A 19,210-nucleotide genomic window follows, 5' to 3' on the forward strand; every position below is an offset into this window, starting at 1 on the left:
CTCCCCTTCTGCTGGTGGGGTCTCACAGCAGCCTGGCTGATGCTGACGGTCCTGACTATTAGCTGGTGGCTGACTGGTCCGCTGGCTGCTTGTCTGGCTGTGGGTTGGCTGTCTGGCTGTGGGTCGGCTGGCTGTCTGGCTGTGGGTCGGCTGGCTGGTCGGCTGGCTGTCGGTTGGCTGGTTGATCGGCAGGCTGGCTAGCGAAGGGTTGGAAGGCTGGCTGCTTCTGGTCTCCTATTCCTGTTCTGTTACAGTCCCCACTTCAGCTCATATGGGTGGAGCTTAAAAACAAAAAGGGGGCAAGCACTTTGCTGGGAGTGTACTATAGGCCTCCAAACAGTCAGGGGGAGATAGAGGAACAGATATGTAGGCAAATCTCAGAGAAATGTGCAAATAATAGGGTAATAATAATGGGGGATTTCAACTTCCCCAATATTAACTGGGATAGTCAGAGTGTGAAAGGCACAGAGGGTGTAGAATTCTTAAAGTGCATCCAGGAGAGCTTTTTGAGCCAGCATGTAGATGGTCCTACAAGAGAGGGGGCGGTACTGGACCTAATTCTAGGGAATGTGGCCGGCCAAGTGGAAGAAGTGCTAGTAGGTGAGCACTTTGGTGACAGTGACCATAATATGGTGAGATTTAAGGTGGTCATGGAAAAGGACAGGGATGGGCCGGAAATAAAGGTTCTAAATTGGGGGAAGGCCGATTTTAATAGGATAAGGCAGGATCTGGCCATAATGGACTGGGATCAGCTACTTGTAGGAAAATCCGCATCGGAGCAATGGGAGGCTTTCAGAAGGGAGATTGAGATCATACAATGGCAACATGTTCCCGTAAAGGTCAAGGGTGGTTCCAAAAACCACAGGGAACCTTGGATGTCAGGGGATATACGAGAATGGATTAGAAAACAAAGGAGGGCTTTTGGCAGATACAAAAGGCTAAAGACGGAGGAAGCCCTAGAGGAGTACAAAAAGTGCAGGGGGATACTTAAAAAAGAAATTAGGAGATCAAGGAGGGGCCATGAAATAACACTGGCGAGCAAAATAAAGGAAAATCCTAAGATGTTTTATAAGTATATTAAGGGTAAGAGGATAACTAGGGAAAAAATAGGGCCCATTGGGACAAAAGTGGCAAACTGTGTGTGGAGCCGGAAGATGTAGGAGGGGTTCTAAATGAATTTTTTGCATCTGTTTTCACTATGGAAAGGGACGATGTAGACATAGAAATAGGGCGGGGGGACTGTGATATGCTCGAACATATTAACATCGAGAGGGAGGAGGTATTGGCGGTTTTAGCAGGCCTGAAAATGGATAAATCCCCAGGCCCGGACGAAATGTATCCCAAGCTGCTGTGTGAGGCAAAGGAAGAGATTGCGGGGGCTCTAACACATATATTCAGAACCTCTCTGGCCACAGGGGATGTGCCAGAGGACTGGAGAACCGCTAATGTAGTACCATTATTCAAGAAGGGAAGTAGGGAAAAACCGGGGAACTACAGGCCAGTGAGCCTAACATCAGTGGTAGGAAAATTATTGGAAAAAATCCTGAGGGACAAAATTTGTCTCCACTTGGAGCAGCGGTGTAAAGAGCGCGAGAGGAGCGGGAACAGCGGTATAAAGAGCGCGAGAGGAGCGGGAGCAGCGGTATAAAGAGCGCGAGAGGAGCGGGAGCGGCGGTATAAAGAGCGCGAGAGGAGCGGGAACAGCGGTATAAAGAGCGCGAGAGGAGCGGGAGCGGCGGTATAAAGAGCGCGAGAGGAGCGGGAGCAGCGGTATAAAGAGCGCGAGAGGAGCGGGCTCGGTGGTATAAAGAGCGCGAGAGGAGCGGTATAAAGAGCGCGAGAGGAGCGGGAGCGGCGGTATAAAGAGCGCGAGAGGAGCGGGAGCAGCGGTATAAAGAGCGCGAGAGGAGCGGGAGCGGCGGTATAAAGAGCGCGAGAGGAGCGGGAGCAGCGGTATAAAGAGCGCGAGAGGAGCGGGAGCAGCGGTATAAAGAGCGCGAGAGGAGCGGGAGCAGCGGTATAAAGAGCGCGAGAGGAGCGGGAGCGGCGGTATAAAGAGCGCGAGAGGAGCGGGAGCAGCGGTATAAAGAGCGCGAGAGGAGCGGGCTCGGCGGTATAAAGAGCGCGAGAGGAGCGGGAGCAGCGGTATAAAGAGCGCGAGAGGAGCGGGAGCGGCGGTATAAAGAGCGCGAGAGGAGCGGGAGCAGCGGTATAAAGAGCGCGAGAGGAGCGGGAGCAGCGGTATAAAGAGCGCGAGAGGAGCGGGCTCAGCGGTATAAAGAGCGCGAGAGGAGCGGGAGCAGCGGTATAAAGAGCGCGAGAGGAGCGGGAGCAGCGGTATAAAGAGCGCGAGAGGAGCGGGAGCAGCGGTATAAAGAGCGCGAGAGGAGCGGGCTCGGCGGTATAAAGAGCGCGAGAGGAGCGGGAGCGGCGGTATAAAGAGCGCGAGGAGTGGGCTCGGTGGTATAAAGAGCGCGAGAGGAGCGGGAGCGGCGGTATAAAGAGCGCGAGAGGAGCGGGCTCGGCGGTATAAAGAGCGCGAGAGGAGCGGGAGCGGCGGTATAAAGAGCGCGAGAGGAGCGGGCTCGGCGGTATAAAGAGCGCGAGAGGAGCGGGAGCGGCGGTATAAAGAGTGCGAGAGGAGCGGGAGCGGCGGTATAAAGAGCGCGAGAGGAGCGGGAGCAGCGGTATAAAGAGCGCGAGAGGAGCGGGCTCGGCGGTATAAAGAGCGCGAGAGGAGCGGGAGCGGCGGTATAAAGAGCGCGAGAGGAGCGGGAGCGGCGGTATAAAGAGCGCGAGAGGAGCGGGAGCGGCGGTATAAAGAGCGCGAGAGGAGTGGGCTCGGCGGTATAAAGAGCGCGAGAGGAGCGGGAGCAGCGGTATAAAGAGCGCGAGAGGAGCGGGAGCAGCGGTATAAAGAGCGCGAGAGGAGTGGGCTCGGCGGTATAAAGAGCGCGAGAGGAGTGGGCTCGGCGGTATAAAGAGTGCGAGAGGAGCGGGAGCGGCGGTATAAAGAGCGCGAGAGGAGCGGGAGCGGCGGTATAAAGAGCGCGAGAGGAGCGGGAGCGGCGGTATAAAGAGCGCGAGAGGAGCGGGAGCGGCGGTATAAAGAGCGCGAGAGGAGTGGGCTCGGTGGTATAAAGAGCGCGAGAGGAGCGGGAGCGGCGGTATAAAGAGCGCGAGAGGAGCGGGAGCGGCGGTATAAAGAGCGCGAGAGGAGCGGGAGCGGCGGTATAAAGAGTGCAAGAGGAGCGGGAGCGGCGGTATAAAGAGCGCGAGAGGAGCGGGAGCGGCGGTATAAAGAGCGCGAGAGGAGCGGGAGCGGCGGTATAAAGAGCGCGAGAGGAGCGGGAGCGGCGGTATAAAGAGCGCGAGAGGAGCGGGAGCGGCGGTATAAAGAGCGCGAGAGGAGTGGGAGCACCGGCGCTCGACAAAGCTTTCAAACAGAAAAATAAGGAGTGACATCACGGGGCAGCAGTGAACTGAGCGGAAGCGAGAGCGGAGGCGGAGCAAATTAAACAGCGCGGCAGAGGAAGGCCCGAGAGCGGAGGCAGCGGACCTGAGCGGGAGCAACTCAACAAAGGCAGAATTGGAAAGAGACGTCAGAATTTAAAAGTGACGTTGGCACAAGGGAAGGAGCTGGTTGGTGAGTATTGGGTATTTGTGGCAAATTTTTTTGGTTCTGTCTTGAGTATATTTCTGCTAAGTAGTTCACAGCCTATCTAACAGAGGGAAGTGCTGTTTGGTGGGTAGCTGTTGAGTGTTTCTTGTTAAGTTTTAAGTTTATTTCTGCTAAATTACCTCCATAGTCTGGTAAATAGAGGCATGGCAGGGCAGCTCAGGCCCCAGTGATTTGCACATCCTGGGCCCTGTGGAATATCCTGGATGCTTCTTGCGGCCTGGACGACCACGTGTGCAGGAAATATCGTCAACTGCAGCAAAATGAGCTCCGGGTTTCGGAGCTTGAGCGGCAGCTGGAGTCACTACAGTGCATCCGCGAGGCCGAGAAATACTTGGAAAGCACGTTTCTAGAAGTGGTCACCCCGCAGCCTCGGAATGTGCGGGCAGAGAGGGAATGGGTGACCAGCAGACAGAGGAGGAGGACCAGGCAGGAAGGGCAGGAATCCCCAGAGTGCATCTCGCTCGCTAACCGGGTCACAGTTCTGGAAACTGGTGGGGGCGATGGTTCCTCTGGGGAGAGCAGCCAGAGCCAAGGCCACGGCACCACGGGTGGCTTAGATGCACAGGGGGGGCGAGAGGAAGAAGAGTGGAAGAGCAATAATGATAGGGGAACAGATAGACGTTTCTGTGGACGCAGACGTGACTCCAGGATGGTATGTTGCCTAAAATAACAACAGGAAAATGCTGGAAATACTCAGCAGGCCAGGCAGCATCCGTGGAGAGAGAAACAGAGTTAACGTTTCAGGTCTGGGACCCTTCATCTGTGCCAGGGTCAAGGATGTCACTGAGCGGCTGCAGGACACTCTGAGGGGGGAGGGTGAACAGCCAGAGGTCGTTGTCCATATCAGTACCAACGACATAGGCAGAAAGAGGGATGAGATCCTGCAGGCAGACTATAGGGAGCTATGAAAGAGTTTAAAAAGCAGGACTTCAAAAAGGTAGTAATCTCTGGATTACTCCCGGTGCCATGTGCTGGTAAGTACAGGAATAGGGGGATAGAACAGATGAATGCGTGGCTGGAGAGCTGGTGCAGGAGGGAGGGCTTTAGATTCCTGAGGCAATGGGACCGTTTCTGGGGAAGGTGGGACCTGCACAAGCCGGACAGGTTACACCTCAACAGAGCCGGGACCAATATTCTCGCGGGGAGGTTTGCTAGCGCTGTTGGGGAGGGTTTAAACTAGCTTGGCAGGGGGATGGGCACCAGCATATAGGAGTAGAAAAGAGGAATAAGGTGCATAAAAGAGTGAGTGTGTTGGATAGTACTAGAGAAGAAAGTAGTACTGGAGTTAACATTTCAGGTCGATGACCTTTTGTCACAAAACTGATTTGAAACGTTAACTCTGTTTCTCTCTCCACAGATGCTGCCTGACCTGCTGAGTGTTTCCAGCATTTTCTATTTTTACTTAAGGAGATAGTAGGACAGGTAACCAAAAGCTTGGTCAAAGAGGTAGGTTTTAAGGAATGTCTTAAGGAGAGGTGGCGAGGTTTAGGGAGAGAATTCCAGAGTTTAGGGCCGAGGCAGCTGCAGGCGCGGCCGCCAATGGTGGGGCGAAGGAAATAGGGATGTGCAAGAGGCCAGAAGGTCAGTTTGCAGCAGTAGCAGAGATAATCACTGGGAGGCACCAAAACAAAACCACAGACTCAAACACGTACGTTTCTGGCAGCGACCCTGGAGGATCCGATGACGTTTCCGTCCGCGTCTAACACGGAGATCCCTTCCTCCAGCTCGCTGTGCCTCATCAGCACCACGTTGCAGACATTTGCAGTTGCTGTAGGAAAACAAAATACACATAACTCTCAGAAATATTCAGGGCAAGCCAGGCACTTGCAAAATGTGTCGACCTAGAAACATAGAAGATAGGAGCAGGAGTAGGCCCCTCGAGCCTGCTCCGCCATTTAATGAGACCATGGCTGATCATCCAAACCCTGTCTCTGCTTTCTCCTCATATCCCTTGATCCCTTTAGCCTTAAGAAATATATCCAACTCCTTCTTGAATATATTTAATGAATTGGCCTCAACTGTCTTCTGTGGTAGAGAATTCCACAGGTTCACCACTCTCTGGGTGAAGAAGTTCCTCCTCATCTCTGTCCTAAATGGCTTACCCCTTATTCTTAGACTGTGACCCCTGGTTCTGGAGTCCTCCGCCATCGGGAATATCCTTCCTGCATCTAGTCTGTCTAGTCCTGTTAGAATTTTATAAGTTTTAATGAGATCCCCTCTCATTCTTCTGAACTCCAGCGAGACCTGAAAAAGGAATCATAAAATGATAGAATCTTACAGCTACATGGATAGCACATTTCAGGAGGGGCTCACCCCGCAGCGTAAGAGTGTGCAGGCAGAGAGGGAATGGGTGCCCGTCAGACAGACAAGGTGGACGAGGCAGGCAGTGCAGAAGTCCCCCGAGTGCAACGCGCTCTCCAAGCAGTATTCAGTACTGGTGAGGGCGATGGTTCCTCTGGGAAGTACAGCCAGAGCCAAGTCCATGGCATCATGGGTGGCTCAGCTTTACGGGGGTGGGGGGGGGAGAGGAGAAAGGCCGGGAAAGCAATAGTGATAGGAGATTCGATATTTAGGGGAACAGACAGGCATTTCTGTGGCCTCAGACGTGACTCCAGGATAGTATGTTGCTTCACTGGTGCCAGGGTCAAGGATGTCACTGAGCGGCTGCAAACATTCGGAGGGGGGAGGTCGTGGTCCATATCGGCATCAACGACATAGGCAGAAAGAGGGATGAGGTCCTGCAGACAGATTTTAGTGAGCTAGGAAAGAGATTAAAAAGCAGGACCTCAAAAGGTAGTCATCTCCGGATTACTCCCTGTGCCACGAGCTAGTGAGTATAGAAATAGGAGGATAGAGCAGCTGAATGCCTGGCTGGAGATTCCTGGGACATTGGGACTGGTTCTGGGGGAGATGGGACCTGTAAAGGCCAGACGGGTTACACCTCAACAGAGCTGGGACCAATGTCATCATGGGGGTGTTCACTGGTGCTGTTGGGGAGGGTTTAAACTAATTTGGCAAGGGGATGGGCACCAGGATGTAGCATTAGAAAGGAGAAACAAGATGTAAAGGATTGGGAGAGTCAGATAGCACTAGAGTAAGAAATAGTATTAGGTGGGGTTAGACTAAGAGAGAATACAAGAAGGTCTAGGATAGGTTTACAGTGCATGTGTGTGAATGCACAAAATACTAAATGAGTACTTTGCATCTGTCTTTATCAAGGAAGAAGATGCTGCCAAAGTCATAGTGAAAGAGGAGGTAGTTGAGATACTGGATGGGATAAAAATTGATAAGGAGGATTTACTAGAAAGGCTGGCTGTACTTAAAGAATGGTGTGGAGATGCCGGAGTTGGACTGGGGTGGACAAATGTAAGAAGTCACACAACACCAGGTTATAGTCCAACAGCTTTATTTGAAATCACAAGTTTTCGGAGCACTGCTCCTTCGTCAGGTGAAGGAAACACTCTTTTATGCACTTCACCTGACGAAGGAGCAGCGCTCCGAAAGCTTGTGATTTCAAATAAAGCTGTTGGACTATAACCTGGTGTTGTGTGACTTCTTACATTTGTACTTAAAGTAGATAAGTCACCAGGACCGGATGGGATGCATCCTAGGATGCTGAGGGGAGTAAAGGTGGAAATTGCGGAGATACTGGCCATAATATTCCAATCCTCCTTGGATACGGGGCTGCTGCCAGAGGACTGGAGAATTGCAAATGTTACACCCTTGTTCAAAAAAGGGTGTAAGGATAAACCCAGCAACTACAGGCCAGTCAGTTTAACCTCGGTAGTGGGGAAGCTTTTAGAAACGATAATCCGAGACAAATTTAACAGTCACTTGGACAAGTATGGATTAATTAAGGAAAGCCAGCACGGATTTGTTAAAGGCAAATCCTGTTTAACTAACTTGATTGAGTTTTTTGATGAGATAACAGAGAGGATTGATGAGGGCAATGTGGTTGATGTGGTGTACATCGACTTCCAAAAGGCATTTGATAAAGAGCCACATAACAGGCTTGCTAGCAAAGTTGAAGCCCATGGAATAAAAGGGACAGTGGCAACATGGGTACGAAATTGGCTAACTAACTTGAGGAAGGTATGCAGTGGTGTTCCCCAGGGGTCAGTATTAGGACCACTGCTTTTCCTGATATATATTAATGACTTAGACTTGGGGTCACATCGTCCGCATGCCCGATACGAGACTCCCAAAACAAGCGCTCTACTCGGAGCTCCGGCACGGCAAGAGAGCCCCAGGTGGGCAGAGGAAACGCTTCAAGGACACTCTCAAAGCCTCCTTGAAAAAGTGCAACATCCCCACTGACACCTGGGAATCCTTGGCCCAAGACCGCTCAAAGTGGAGGAGAAGTATCTGGGAAGGCGCTGAACACCTCAAGTCTCTTCGCCGGGAGCAAGCGGAAGCCAAGTGCAGGCAGTGCACGTCAACCCAAGCACCCCACCCACCCGCCCCTTCAACCACCATCTGCCCCACCTGTGACAGAGACTGTAGGTCCCGCATTGGACTCATCAGTCACCTGAGAACTCATTTTTAATGTGGAAGCAAGTCATCCTTGGTTCCGAGGGACTGCCTAAGAAGAAGACTTGGGTGTACAGGGCACAATATTAGAATTTGCAGATGACACAAAATTTGGAAGTGAACAGTGAGGAGGAGAGTGATAGACTTCAAGAGGACATAGACAGGCTGGTGGAATGGGCGGACACGTGGCAGATTAAATTTAACGCAGAAAAGTGTGAAGTGATACCTGTTGGTAGGAAGAATGAGGAGAGGCAGTATAAACTAAAGGGTACAATTCTAAAGGGGTGCACGAACAGAGAGACCTGGGGGTATATGTGCACAAATCGCTGAAGGTGGCAGGGCAGGTTAAGAAACCGTTTGAAAAAGCTTATGGGATCCCGGGCTTCATAAATCGAGGCATAGAGTACAAAAGCAAGGAAGTTAGGATGAACCTTTATAAAACACTGGTTCGGCCTTAACTGGAGTATTGTGTCCAATTCTGGGCACCGCACTTTAAGAAGGAAGTGAAGGCCTTAGAGAGGGTGCAGAAAAGATTTACAAGAATGTTTCCAGGGATGAGGGACTTCAGTTACGTGAATAGACTGGAGAAGCTGGGGTCGTTCTCCTTGGAGCAGAGAAGGTTGAGAGGAGATTTGATAGAGGTGTTCAAAATCATGAAGGATCTAGGCAGAGTAGATAGAGAGAAACTGTTCCCATTGGTGGAAGGGTCGAGAACCAGAGGACACAGATTTAAGGTGACTGGCAGAAGGTCCAAAGGTGACATGAGGAAATAATTTCTTACTCAGCGAGTGGTTAGGATCTGGAATGCACTGCCTGAAAGGGTGGTGGAAGCAGATTGAATTGTGGCTTTCAAAAAGGTAATTGGATTAGTACCTGAAGGAAAAAAATTTGCAGGGCAACGGGGAAAGGGCGGGGGATTGGGACTAGCTGAAGTACTCTTGCAGAGAGCCAGCATGGGCTCGATGGGCCGAATGGCCTCCTTCTGTGCTGTAACCATTCTATGATTCTATGAGAAGGAGGCCATTCGAGCCATCATGCCTGTGCTGGTGGCAGCAATTCTCTACAATATATGTAGGGACTGCTATTCACCTTTAATTTATATATAAGGGCCTGCAATCTGGAAAAATCTGCGCCAAGACTGGAGGGCTCCCGGGAGGCGCACAGTTCCGATGCTGGGCCTCTCCAAACTGCTGGTGTGCAAGGCCCACGTATCCCAGAGGCGCAGGCGGTTCGCAGCGTCCCTGGGATCACGAGGGCCATGGGGAGCCAATCAGAGAAGGGAATCTCCCTCAATACATTTGACAGGAAGACCTGTCAAATATATGAATAAGAGGGCGCAAACGGGAGGCGCAAATCAACCGAATTTAGCCCCCATACTGTTTTATAACAATTGGTATATATGTATCATATATAGAGTGAGATATGCACACACTTGTCAGTATGTGAGACAGAGATGGCGAGTTGGGGGCTGGGGGGCGCCGAGGCGGCAAGCCCTGCCGTCTTTAATGGCAGGGCCAGATTTGCATGCGAGGCCTCGGTTTCCCAGCAGCCAGCCAGATTGAAAGGCTGGCTGGCTACGTGTGGGTAGGCTTTCACCTGAATAGAAGGAGGGAGGATTCGTGTGAGGGCTGGGCCGTTAAATGGATCAGGGTCTGGGGGGGGGGTGGAGAATCCGGGGTCGGGCTGGGCACGGCCGGGCCGTTGAATGGATCGGGGGTGGGAAAGAGAGGATCGGGGTCGGGCAGATGATCGGAGGGGGGGCGGGGGGGGGGGTGGGGAAGAGGGTCAGGGGTCAGACAGATGAGTGGGGGTGGGGGAGAGGATGGGGGGTGGTGAAGGGAAGATCGTGGCTGGCCACCTTAGGATTGTGGCCGGCCTGGGCATCATCAGTGGCCAGGGAAGGCAATCGGAGGCCTTGTGAGGGGGTCTCCGCTCCGATCGCGGGTAGGTAGGTATAATGGCACTTACCTCCTAGATCCAGCAGTCCCGGTCTTGCTGTAACCGCCGGATTTCACGAATTGTGTGAAACCCTTCTACATGCAGTTACAAACAGAATGGAGGTTTAAAAAAGGCTTCCAGCCTGATTACAATATTTCAATTGGCGTTCCACCCCCTGGAACCGGGTTGGTCGCCCGCCCCGTCAAAACCGGAAGTGGGCAGGTTGGAGGCGTGATCAGGTCGGGAATCCCATTTTTAACAATTTAACTACCCCCCATGCTCCAAACCCACCCGTTTTTTAAGGACAAAACTCCCCCCCCAGAGAGTGTGTGTATATATATGAGTGTGTTTGTGTGCACGAGAGTGTGTGTGAAAGAAAGACTTGCATTTATATTGCGCCTTTCACGACCACCGGATGTCCCAAAGTGCTTTATAGTCAATGAAGTACTTTTTGAAGTGTGGTCACTGTTATAATGTAGGAAACGTGGTGGCCAATTTGCGCACAGTAAGCTCCCATAAACAGCAATGTGATAATGACCAGATAATCTGTTTTTTTAGTGATGATGATTGTCATAAATCTCATCATCGAGAAACTACCTATGAAATAACACTGGACGGCCAGCTGGTGGCGCCATCCAAGGAGTATAAATGCTCGGGCGTTGGCCCCAGCTTTCCAGGGACATTTTGTAAAGACAAGGAACTAGTGAAGTACAACTAGACCGCCATGTTCTGAAACAAGTTGATTAAAGCCTTGCTTTATGCTCCAACCAAGTGCGTAGTGAGTTTTATTACGTCAGTGATTGAGGGTTAAATATTGGCAGGACACCGAGGAGAACTCCCCTGCTCTTCAGCAGACCGGGCCTCGGTTTAACGTCTCATCTGAAAGACGGCACCTCTGACAGTGCAGCTCTCCCTCAGCACTGCGCTGGAGTGTCAGCCTAGGTTTTTGCGCTCAAGTCTCTGGAGTGGGACTTGAACCCACGACCTTCTGGCTCCGAGGTGAGGGTGCTACCCACTGAGCCACGGCTGACACAAGAGTGTGTGTGTGTGTGTGTGCGCGCATACAGCCTATGGAGGGAATTACTGCATTGATCTCCCAGTCTATTATCAAACCTAAATCATTAGGCAGGAGAGGGTTAATTATCACATAAGCAAATAAATTAATTAGCGCACGAGCCCACAATCAGGCCTCCCCCAAGGCTTTCACAAGACAGGACGCCTCTTGAGCACTCTGACAACAGCTGCTGGTACGTGCCTGTGAATGGAAGCCCGGCCAGCTCTCCTCCACGCCTGCGATGACAAAACGTTCTGGAACTCGCACAGTTTCCAAATCAGGAAACTGTGCGCCGCTCCGAGGAGTTATCGACTGACGAGATAAATATTAACGCAGGCCGGGATGTTGCCTGCGGAGCAAACCCGACACCGAGTGAAGCTCCAAAGGACAGCAGCTTGAGCTCCTGGTACTTACCAAGAGCACAGGAAGAACACACAGAGTGGTGAGAATGTGGAACTCGCTACCACAGGGAGCGGTTGAGGCGAACAGCAGAGATGCATTTAAGGGGAAGCTGGCTAAGAACATGAGGGAGAAAGCAATAGAAGGATATGTTGATCGGATTAGATGAAGAGGAGTAGGAAGAGGAGGCTGGTGTGGAACATAAACACGGGCACAGATCTGTTGGGCCGAATGGCCTGTTTCTGTGCTGTAAATTCTGTGTAACACAGCAGAATCAAAGCGGTCTCATCTATCTTGAAAGGAAAAAACGTCCTTATCTTCTGAGACACCATGACGAATGTACAATTTTGGAAGATTAGAGTACAAGAGGAAAGAGAAGCTTTGATGCATATTATCGCTCCTTACTATAATTTTTGACAGGAGTAGACTGAATGGACAACAACATCAGGCATCTGCCCACCTTCAGGTTGGCACTGATCCCCCAGGTAGTGATCTGCAATAAGATCACGGTCACTTTCACCTCCTCACTGGCTTGGACAATCAAGAACAGGACGGTGCACATCGCAAGCTATACAACACAGATTCTGATTAAAATGTACCTAAATTGACTGGGCTTAGATAAGTTGGGATAAAAGCAGAAAATGCTGGAGATACTCAGCAGCATCTGTGAAGAGAGAAACAGAGTTAATGTTTTAGGTCGATGACCTTTCGTCAGGTCTGTTTCTCTCTACAGATGCTGCCTGACCTGCTGAGTATCTCCAGCATTTTCTGTTTTTATTTCAGATTTCCAGCATCTGCAGTATTTTCTTTTTGTATTAGATAAGTTGGGTCTGGCCCTAGGCGGAGAGATTGTCCATTCACGCATGAAAACTTTTAAGCAGAGATAGCATTCTATAGCATTCTATATATTTCAGATAGGCCAAAATAATAAACCATCTTCAACTTAACTAGATTCCAGCCTGTAACTCACTCTTAGAAATCTATTAGTAATGCGTACTATTTTTTTTTTACTACTTCTGGTACTTTGGGAGAGGCGAGAGCAGCTGTCTCGACATCGAGGCAACACTCGACCGAGCACGGCAATCCGTGAAAAAAACCCTGCAAGTGGCTGGAGTCATACCTGACGAATGGGAAGATGGTCGCTGTGCTCCGAGGACACTCATCGCACCTCCCTGCAGGAGTTCCCCAGCGAACTGTTTGCTGATGATTGCATGGTGTTACAGGAAAATGCAGCACCGAAGGAGGCCATTCAGCCCATCGTGTCTGTGCCGGCTCTTTGAAAGAGCTGTCCAATTATTCCCACTCCCCTGTTCTTTCCCCACAGTCCTGCAATTTGTTCCTTTTCAAATATACATACAATTCCCTTTTGAAAGTTATTACTGAATCTGCTTCTAACACCCTTTCAGACAGTGCATTCCAGATCGTAACAACACGCTGTGTAAAAAATATTCTCCTCATCTCCCCACTGGTTCTTAAGCCAATTATTTTAAAACTGTGTCCTCTGGTTACCGGCCCTCCTGCCAGTAGAAACAGTTGCACCTTATTTACTCTATCAAAAGCCCTCATAATTTTTAACACCTGTATTAAAGCTCCTCTTAACCTTCTCTGCTCGATTCACAACCCCTCCGATAATGAAGCAGCCCAGGCTGGCCGACAGCAGGACCTGGACTGCCCAAACATTTGCGTCACATAAGCGCCACGCAATGACCATCACAAACAAGGTAAAAAGCAACCACTTCTTTCTTATTCTTTCTAGTATTTTCTGTTTGAAGTTTATTTTGGTGTTGTTGTTGGTGGTATGAGATCTGTGTGTCGCAAAGTATGGCGTCAGCACAGCATTAAGTGCAATATGAAAGAGGTTTTAGACAGAGATGAGGCACACAGTACCAGACAGAAGTGAACTGCTACATTTCATCGTACATGTATAGGAGGTGACACTGAGTAATGCACAAAGCACTACTAGCTGCGAATGAAATACCATCCTTTAGCCAGTGTGTACTGACAGCTGTTTGAGTTAGTTTGGACTCCAGACTTCATAAAAATGAACACTCTGAAAGGTGTTAATGGAGCCGTTAATAGGGACATTGCATATGTTTTTAATCACAGGGTAAGTGGCGTGATGACAGCTTGGTGCCTGAAGTGAGACCTACTGAAAAGTCAGGTAGTGTGTCAGCACGCATGGAACTATCAGGGGCCAAGAAATGAATATGTTACAGACAGATGTTGCGAGATTAAAGGAATATTTACTTTATTCTCTCAACTTTCTCCCATCTCTCCTGAAGGTGTTGGCTGTTGCTGAGGGAGAAGTTCACGGGCACCAGCTCCCCTCCAGTACCTTACTCAATGTGGGATCCCAGTGACCGTGAGCAAGTTATTCGATCGTGGAGTCGAGCTAACTCCGGTCCGAGACGTTCACAAACAATGACTTTGCAGCAGGTGTAGCAATTTTAGACTGGGAAACTAATAAATCCAATAATAAATACCACAGAAGGCAGTTGAGGCCAATTCTTAAATATATTCAAGGAGTTAGATATATTTCTTAAGGCGAAAGGGATCAAGGGATATGGGGAGAAGGCAGGGACAGGGTACTGAATTTGGATGATCAGCCATGATCTCATTAAATGGCAGAGCAGGCACGAGGGGCCGAATGGCCTACTCCTGCTCCTATCTTCTATGTTTCTATATAGGGAATTCAGGAGAAATGTCTTTACGCAGAGAATAGCGAGAAGGTGGAACCTGCTACCATGTGGTGTGGTTAAGGCTAATGGCATAGATGTATTTATTTAAGGGGAAGCTAAATCAGTACTTGCGGGAGAAAGGAATAGAATAATATGCTGATAGGGCGAGATGCAGTAAGGTGGGAGGAGGCTCGTGTGGAGCAGAAACCCGTTGGGCGGAATGGCTTCTTTCTGTGCTGTACATTCACAGAATCACAGAAACCCCACAGTGCAGATAGAGGCCATTTCGGCCCATCGAGCCTGCACCGACACATATCCCACCCGATCCCAGTAACCCCTACACCAACACATATCCCACCCTATCCCCGTAACCCCACGTATTTAATCCCCCTAACACTAAGGGTCAATTTATCATAGCCAATCAACCTAACCCGCACATCTTTGGACTGTGGGAGGAAACCGGAGCACCCGGAGGAAACCCACGCAAACACGGGGAGGATGTTGTGCTACTCCCATTCAAACACAGGCACACTGAGCCACATCCTAGGGTCTATGGGGGTGTGTCGAAGCACCATCAGTGAACGAAGAGGGATCATTGGCAGCCAATCTGGTTTGGTGTTCATTCCCAAGATTGTATTACATACATATAAACCATTTCTTAAAAAAGTGCTTTTATTTTCTCAATGCTTTTTAATTTGTTCTTAGGATGCGGGTGACATTTATTGCCCATCCCTAGTTGCCTTGAGGGCATTAAGAAGCAAGAACATAGTGTGGGACTGGAGTCACCTGCAGGCCAGACCGGGTAAGGACGGCAGATTTCCTTCCCTAAAGGACATTAGTGAACCAGTTGGGTTTTCACAACAATCCGACAGCTTCATGGTCATTTTTTGGTACCAAATTATCAGAGTTAAGGGGCTAATTTTCCCAAATTCCTTTGGTGGGATTTGAATTCACAACCTCTGGATTGAGTTCAGGAACAGAACCGGTAAGCTACAGTACCCATTCTTCACATCGGCATGTTTGTACCAGATGGTGACTACAGTAAAGGAGGCGGACTGTGCAGTACACAGCACACAGTCCCCGGTTAAAATAAATGTTTACAATTGCTGCCTGCAAAACAACACAGCTGCACAGGTGAAAGAATTTCAAACCACACGGCAGCCACGAACAAACCTGCTGTCTGCTCACAGGAGGAGTGCGGGGCGGAGGCAGGGTGGTGCGGGGCCTGCTCACAGGGGGAGTGCGGGACAGAGGCAGGGTGGTACGGGACCTGCTCACAGGAGGAGTGCGGGACGGAGGCAGGGTGGTGCGGGACCTGCTCACAGGAGGAGTGCGGGACGGAGGCAGGGTGGTGCGGAGCCTGCTCACAGGAGGAGTGCAGGGCGGAGGCAGGGTGGTGCGGGGCCTGCTCACAGGAGGAGTGCGGGGCGGAGGCAGGGTGGTGCAGGGCCTGCTCACAGGAGGAGTGTGGGGCGGAGGCAGGGTGGTGCGGGGCCTGCTCACAGGGGGAATGCGGGGCGGAGGCAGGGTGGTGCGGGGCCTGCTCACAGGAGGAGTGCGGGGCGGAGGCAGGGTGGTGCCAGGTCTACAGGAGGAGTGCGGGGCGGAGGCAGGGTGGTGCGGGGCCTGCTCACAGGAAGAGTGCGGGGCGGAGGCAGGGTGGTGCGGGGCCTGCTCACATGGGGAGTGCGGGGCAGAGGCAGGGTGGTGCGGGGCCTGCTCACAGGAGGAGTGCGGGGCGGAGGCAGGGTGGTACGGGGCCTGCTCACAGGAGGAGTGCGGGGCGGAGGCAGGGTGGTACGGGACCTGCTCACAGGAGGAGTGCGGGGCGGAGGCAGGGTGGTACGGGGCCTGCTCACAGGAGGAGTGCGGGGCAGAGGCAGGGTGGTACGGGACCTGCTCACAGGAGGAGTGCGGGGCGGAGGCAGGGTGGTACGGGACCTGCTCACATGGGGAGTGCGGGGCGGAGGCAGGGTGGTACGGGGCCTGCTCACAGGAGGAGTGCGGGGCAGAGGCAGGGTGGTGCGGGGCCTGCTCACATGGGGAGTGCGGGGCAGAGGCAGGGTGGTGCGGGGCCTGCTCACAGGAGGAGTGCGGGGCGGAGGCAGGGTGGTGCGGGGCCTGCTCACAGGGGGAGTGCGGGGCGGAGGCAGGGTGGTGCCAGGTCTACAGGAGGAGTGCGGGGCGGAGGCAGGGTGGTGCGGGGCCTGCTCACAGGAAGAGTGCGGGGCGGAGGCAGGGTGGTGCGGGGCCTGCTCACAGGAGGAGTGCGGGACAGAGGCAGGGTGGTGCGGGGCCTGCTCACATGGGGAGTGCGGGGCGGAGGCAGTGTGGTGCGGGGCCTGATCACAGGAGGAGTGCGGGACAGAGGCAGGGTGGTGCGGGGCCTGCTCACAGGAGGAGTGCGGGGCAGAGGCAGGGTGGTGCGGGGCCTGCTCACAGGAGGAGTGCGGGACGGAGGCAGGGTGGTGCGGGGCCTGCTCACAGGAGGAGTGCGGGGCGGAGGCAGGGTGGTGCGGGGCCTGCTCACAGGGGGAGTGCGGGGCGGAGGCAGGGTGGTGCGGGGCCTGCTCACATGGGGAGTGCGGGGCGGAGGCAGGGTGGTGCGGGGCCTGCTCACAGGAGGAGTGCGGGACAGAGGCAGGGTGGTGCGGGGCCTGCTCACATGGGGAATGCGGGGCGGAGGCAGGGTGGTGCGGGGCCTGCTCACAGGAGGAGTGCGGGGCGGAGGCAGGGTGGTGCGGGGCCTGCTCACAGGAGGAGTGCGGGACAGAGGCAGGGTGGTGCGGGGCCTGCTCACCGGGGGAGTGCGGGGCAGAGGCAGGGTGGTGCGGGGCCTGCTCACAGGGGGAGTGCGGGACAGAGGCAGGGTGGTGCGGGGCCTGCTCACAGGAGGAGTGCGGGACAGAGGCAGGGTGGTGCGGGGCCTGCTCACAGGAGGAGTGCGGGACAGAGGCAGGGTGGTGCGGGGCCTGCTCACATGGGGAGTGCGGGGCGGAGGCAGGGTGGTGCGGGGCCTGCTCACCGGGGGAGTGCGGGGCGGAGGCAGGGTGGTGCGCGGCCTGCTCACCGGGGGAGTGCGGGGCGGAGGCAGGGTGGTGCGGGGCCTGCTCACCGGGGGAATGCGGGACAGAGGCAGGATGGTGCGGGGCCTGCTCACATGGGGAGTGCGGGGCGGAGCTGTGTCTGCTCACAGGAGGAATGCGGGGCGGAGGCAGGGTGGTGCGGGGCCTGCTCACAGGGGGAGTGCGGGGCGGAGGCAGGGTGGTGCGGGGCCTGCTCACAGGAGGAGTGCGGGGCGGAGGCAGAGTGGTGCGGGGCCTGCTCACAGGAGGAGTACGGGGCGGAGGCAGGAGGAGTGCGGGGCGGAGGCAGCGTGGTGCGGGGCCTGCTCACAGGAGGAGTGCGGGGCGGAGGCAGAGTGGTGCGGGGCCTGCTCACAGGAGGAGTACGGGGCGGAGGCAGGAGGAGTGCGGGGCGGAGGCAGCGTGGTGCCGGGTCTACAGGAGGAGTGCGGGGCAGAGGCAGGAGGAGTGCGAGGCGGAGGCAGGGTGGTGCTGGGCCTGCTCACAGGAGGAGTGCGGGGCGGAGGCAGAGTGGTGCGGGGCCTGCTCACAGGAGGAGTGCGGGGCGGAGGCAGGAGGAGTGCGGGGCGGAGACAGGAGGAGTGCGGGGCGGAGGCAGGGTGGTGCTGGGCCTGCTCACAGGAGGAGTGCGGGGCGGAGGCAGGAGGACTGCGGGGCGGAGGCAGGAGGAGTGCGAGGCAGAGGCAGGGTGGTGCTGGGCCTGCTCACAGGAGGAGTGCGGGGAGGACGCAGGGTGGTGCTGGGCCTGCACACAGGAGGAGTGTGAGGAGGACGCAGGGTGGTGCTGGGCCTGCACACAGGAGGAGTGTGGGGCGGGGGTAGGGTGGTGCTGGGGGACGGTTGCCATATTTGAGGACAAACAATATAACACCATAAGCAAGTACACAGTTTCAAAACAAATGCCCCAATGGAACGCCCCTCACTATCTGATCTAAAGAGAGAGCAAACGGTCATCATCAGGGAGGAAACCAACACGTCAGGTGTGCACTGTCGATCACGTCAGGTGTGCACTGTCGATCACGTCAGGTGTGCACTGTCGATCATGTCAGGTGTGCACTGTCGATCACGTCAGGTGTGCACTGTCGATCACGTCAGGTGTGCACTGTCGATCACGTCAGGTGTGTACTGTCGATCACGTCAGGTGTGCACTGTCGATCACGTCAGGTGTGCACTGTCGATCACGTCAGGTGTGCACTGTCGATCACGTCAGGTGTGTACTGTTGATCACGTCAGGTGTGCACTGTCGATCACGTCAGGTGTGCACTGTCGATCACGTCAGGTGTGCACTGTCGATCACGTCAGGTGTGCACTGTCGATCACGTCAGGTGTGCACTGTCGATCACGTCAGGTGTGCACTGTCGATCACGTCAGGTGTGTACTGTCGATCACGTCAGGTGTGCACTGTCGATCACGTCAGGTGTGCACTGTCGATCACGTCAGGTGTGCACTGTCGATCACGTCAGGTGTGTACTGTCGATCACGTCAGGTGTGCACTGTCGATCACGTCAGGTGTGTACTGTCGATCACGTCAGGTGTGCACTGTCGATCACGTCAGGTGTGCACTGTCGATCACGTCAGGTGTGCACTGTCGATCACGTCAGGTGTGCACTGTCGATCACGTCAGGTGTGTACTGTCGATCACGTCAGGTGTGCACTGTCGATCACGTCAGGTGTGCACTGTCGATCACGTCAGGTGTGCACTGTCGATCACGTCAGGTGTGTACCGTCGATCACGTCAGGTGTGTAACGTGGATCACGTCAGGTGTGTAATGTGGATCACGTCAGGTGTGTACTATCGATCACGTCAGGTGTGTACTATCGATCACGTCAGGTGTGTACTATC

General features: G+C 53.5%; 1 protein-coding gene across 1 annotated transcript in view; it reads right to left on the bottom strand.

Moving 5' to 3' along the window:
- Positions 1–19,210, bottom strand: part of LOC147123789 (sideroflexin-5-like) — a 262,042-nt gene that overhangs the window by 79,782 nt on the left and 163,050 nt on the right. Inside the window, exon 11 of the mRNA XM_085976043.1 lies at positions 5,335–5,450. Coding sequence (XP_085832169.1) covers positions 5,335–5,450 — 116 coding nt within the window. The remainder of the gene's footprint in view (positions 1–5,334; positions 5,451–19,210) is intronic.

The sequence above is a fragment of the Somniosus microcephalus genome, chromosome 2 (genome assembly GCF_052327205.1).
Source record: "Somniosus microcephalus isolate GS21.2 chromosome 2, FLI_Smic_1.0, whole genome shotgun sequence".
Lineage (NCBI taxonomy): Eukaryota > Metazoa > Chordata > Chondrichthyes > Squaliformes > Somniosidae > Somniosus > Somniosus microcephalus.